The sequence below is a fragment of the Phascolarctos cinereus genome, unplaced genomic scaffold, assembly GCF_003287225.1.
Source record: "Phascolarctos cinereus isolate Bilbo 61053 unplaced genomic scaffold, phaCin_HiC Scaffold_726;HRSCAF=1367, whole genome shotgun sequence".
NCBI lineage: Eukaryota > Metazoa > Chordata > Mammalia > Diprotodontia > Phascolarctidae > Phascolarctos > Phascolarctos cinereus.
The window spans coordinates 351,784,399-351,788,578 of record NW_027556098.1 but is presented as its reverse complement, the minus strand read 5'-3'; the positions used below and the strand labels follow the sequence as shown (position 1 = coordinate 351,788,578).

Below are 4,180 nucleotides of genomic sequence, written 5' to 3'. Positions count from 1 at the left end.
TCCCTTTGTGTCTTTGGAAACAGCCCTGTGCATTTTTCTTTGGGTTCCCTGAGACTCCTTTCTCTTGATGATGTCAGGTTTGATCTTACATCTATTACCTTTTTTTCTTTAGGATCAACTTGTTTGAATGGACAACTCTTCCTTATATATCCTTTCATCATACAATCATATAAAACCGTTACTTCCATATAGTTTCCATTGTTATTATATTAGAATTACGTGTGCCCCCAAACTCATCTCTGCAAACCCGTATCTCAGGCTTTCATAGCTTTTATCTAAAGAGGGGTCACAGTCCAGTTATGTGATGAGACAAGATGCGAAGAAAACCATTCTGTATTTGCTTAGTCTTGACACTATAGATAACTGGGTTCATTAATGGGGGGAAAAGGAAGTAGATATAGCTCATTGTGATGTGGACCACATGTGGTGCATGTTTCCCAAATCGATGGATGAAAGTCAGCCCAACCACGGTGACATAGAAGACAAGAATGCAGCAGATGTGGGACACACAGGTGTTGAGGGCCTTGGCCCGTTCCTCCCCAGAGGCAATACCCATGACTGTCTTAAGTATCAGAACATAAGAGAAGACAATGATCAAGAAGTCCATTAGAACCATTGCAAATACAACTACAACAGGATAGAGGCGATTGAAGGTAATGTTGGCACAAGCCAATTTGATGACGTCCTGGTGGAGGCAGAAGGCATGGGAGAGGACGTGAGAATGACAGTAAGGGAGCCAATAAAGTCTCACAATTATGGGCATGATAGACAAAGCAGCCCTCATCATCACCCCAATCCCAATCTTCATCACCTGGGAACTGGTGAGGATAGCAGGGTATCTCAGTGGGTTGCGAATGGCAATGAAACGGTCATAGGCCATGGCAAGCAAGACACCTGACTCCACTATAGAGAGTGTGTGGATGAAGTAGGCCTGGGAGAAGCAGATGCCATGGCCAATCTCTCTCTGATCCAGCCATAGGACCCCCAGAACAGTGGGCATTGTGGTTAAGGTCACTCCAAGATCTGTGGCTGCCAGCAGGGCTAGGAAATAGTACATGGGCTCATGGAGGCTGTGGTCATTCTTTATGAGGAAGAGGAGAGTGCCATTGCCAAAAATAATAGAAACATACACTGCAAAGAAGGGGATGGAGATCCAGTGGTGAGCTGCTTCCATGCCTGGAAAGCCAGTCAGCAAGAAGGGGGCTGTGCTGCTGCAGTTGGACCACATGTTGGGAAAGGGTCTTTACAGGTAGAAAAGACCCCCTTCTGGAGGCTGTGACTTTTGCTTCTCAAGCCTTGGAGTTTCCTGAAGCAAAGGACCTGGTTACTTATTTAAATGATGTCCATTTTCCCAGTGCCAATTCAGAGATAGCAAGGAAGGGAAAAGTTTGTCTCTTCTCCAGAAAGCCTGAGGGATAGGAAATAGATGCATAGAATAATATGATTTTAGAACTAATTGGGAGGACAGAAGTCATCTAGTTCAACTTATGTCTGAACAGGGATCTGATTCACAACATCTCTGCTCAGTGGTCATCTGGCCTCCATTTGAGATCGGTCTTCAGACACTATGCATCTCAGTCACTTTCCCTTTGTTCACATAATAAGTTAGTGATGGAGAATATGCTATCTCCCGAGGAAGATATTTATTCTATTCCATTTCTGAAAGCTTTAAGGGTTAGAAAATTTTTGCTGTCTCCCTGTGGCCTCAGCTCTTTGCTCCCCATTTAAGAACTTATTTGTAGATAGCACTTTAAAATCTGAAAAGCACTTCACATGTATTATTTCATTTGAGCCTCATAGCAACCCTGTTGTATTAGTTGAGGTGATACATGAGGTAGTAGATAGAGAGCAGGTCTTGGATCAAAGGAGATATAGGTTCAAATCCCACTTCTGACACATACTAACCATGTGTCACTGGGCTTGTGACTGGGTCTTAATCCAACTTTCACAGCACATTAGCTCAATGGTCAAGTCTTTCCAGAAGAACTCATTTGGTGCCTGGATACCCTAATACATCTTTGCACACTTGTCACTGAAAGTAGTGTCTTTCTACATTACACTGCTGTGTCCTGGGATGTGGAACTGAATCCATCATGGTGTTATTGGCTAATATGGAGGATGACAGAAATTACAGAAAGTCTTCTTCTGTCAGCAGCCTCACCTTAAGAAAGGCAGAGGTCCAGAAAAGACTGACCTTTCCAGCCTGTCTATATTTGTCTGGGACATTGTGAAGTCTTTTTACCAAAAATGCTTCTGTTTGGAACTCTAGCCTTTGGAACTCTGGCAAATTCCATCTCATATCTCTTGAAGAAACTTGTTATCTCTTGAAGAAAGCTTACATACTCAGTAAAGAGAAATAGCTTTTCTTTCTTATAAACTAAACTATTTCTTAACCTAATAAAGCAGAAAAAGATTCTGTACTAATGTTCATTTGAACCATGTGCTAAGAGTTCATAGATAATGAGAACCTAAAAGAGAAGAGTGATTAAAGTTACTGGTAACAGGAGGTAACAGGACCTGTTTGAAGAAAGTGACAGCAGGATGGAGTCAGCTCCTGAGTCCTTGTACCCATAAGCCATAAGCAGGCATTGCAAGTGTATGTGTGCATGGGTATGCTTGTGTTTACATACTCCTTCTCTGTCTCTCTTATGCTGTTCTCTATCCCTCTCTGTCTTTGTCTATCTCTGTCTGTCTGTCTGTCTCTCTCCCTCCCTCACATACCCCCCTCACATCCTAGCATGATGTAGTGGATAGAGAGCCAGTATTAGAGTCAGGAAGACCTGAGTTCAAGTTCTATCTTACCACATATTTACTGTGTGACTCTGGACAAGTCAAGTAACTCCCTATTACAACTCAAGTGCTCCCAGGCAATTCTAAGATTTTAGATTCTAGGCTCCAGAACAATGGAGGACATATCCTATGCAGTTGAAATCACAGGTTTGTATCAAAATTACACACACACACACACACACACATATGAGTGTGTATAGATGTGTGTAAGTATATTCATGAGTGAGGGGTATGTACATACACACATATATATGTATATGCACATGTACATATACATACATACACAATCAGATTTGAGAGTTTATTGGTGTGTAGAGCTCCCAGCAAAGAAACTTTGTTCACTTACAAAGATTGGCAACTGTTCTGAAATGGTCTTAGAGAGTTGCCTATGGGCATTGAGAGGCTAAGTGACTTTGTTAGGATCACCCAGTAAATATATATCAAAGGTGGGACTTAAACCCAGATTTTACTGATTTTAAGGCTGTCTCTCTATGCACTATGCCCTGCTGATTCCTACATATATATGTGTGTATATATGTATATATATACATACACATATGTATCATATATCATATGCATACATGTATATATCCATATCCATATTTACGTATGTGTCATAAAAATTGGTAACCACAAACACTGGAGTTTCACAAGCTGAAGAAACATTCACAAGACAATGCTAGACAATGTTATGGATATGTACATGAACATACATAGCATATAGAGTCAAGATGTGTGATCATAGGTGGCAATGTGTATATGCGATCATTGGCTATTGACATTTCTAGGATATGCTAAATTCACAATTTAAAAAAAATCTTTATGGATCGCTATATCAAAGCAATCTTTTAGGGGTGGGATGTGGAAAACAAAGATACTGTTTTTTTATAAGATGGGGAGAGCTCAGGGGAGGCTTAGTGTGTACTGTGTTGGGGATATAGAGAGGAAGAAGATTACTTACTACTCAGTAAGTGTTATTGAAGGCGGCTAGGTGGCACAATGGATAGAGCACTGGGCCTGGAGTCAGGAAGACCTCAGTTCAAATTTGCTCTCAGACACTTATTAGCTGTGTGACTCTGGGCTAGCCAGGTAATCCTATTTGCCTCAGTCTCCTTATCTGTAAAGTAATCTGGAAAAGGAAATGGCAAAACACTCCAGTATCTTTGCCAAGAAAACCCCAAATGGAGTCACAAAGAGTTGAACATGACTGAAATGACTGAACAACAACAACAATGAATGAGAAATATCGTTGAATGTCCTACTGACAGAATGTCATGATAAGGAAAGGAATCTGATGTATGGACACATTCACTAATTTCACTGAAACACACATAGGTTGGCTGAGTAGCTGATTGACTGGATGGCTGACTGGATGGTTGATGAAGCGGAA

The 4,180-nt window shown here is 41.2% G+C and overlaps 1 protein-coding gene across 1 annotated transcript; it reads right to left on the bottom strand.

The window, feature by feature from the left end:
• Positions 1–286: 286 nt before the first annotated feature.
• On the bottom strand, positions 287–1,228 carry LOC110195066 (olfactory receptor 51B6-like). Its single transcript, XM_020967717.1, has one exon. The coding sequence runs from the start codon at positions 1,226–1,228 to the stop codon at positions 287–289; it is 942 nt and encodes a 313-aa protein (XP_020823376.1).
• Between the last annotated feature and the right edge of the window lie 2,952 nt (positions 1,229–4,180).

What these genes read in the sequence shown, in the direction of transcription:
- LOC110195066 (XM_020967717.1), bottom strand. Translation starts at nt 1,228, where the DNA reads ATGTGGTCCAACTGCAGCAGCACAGCCCCCTTCTTGCTGACTGGCTTT.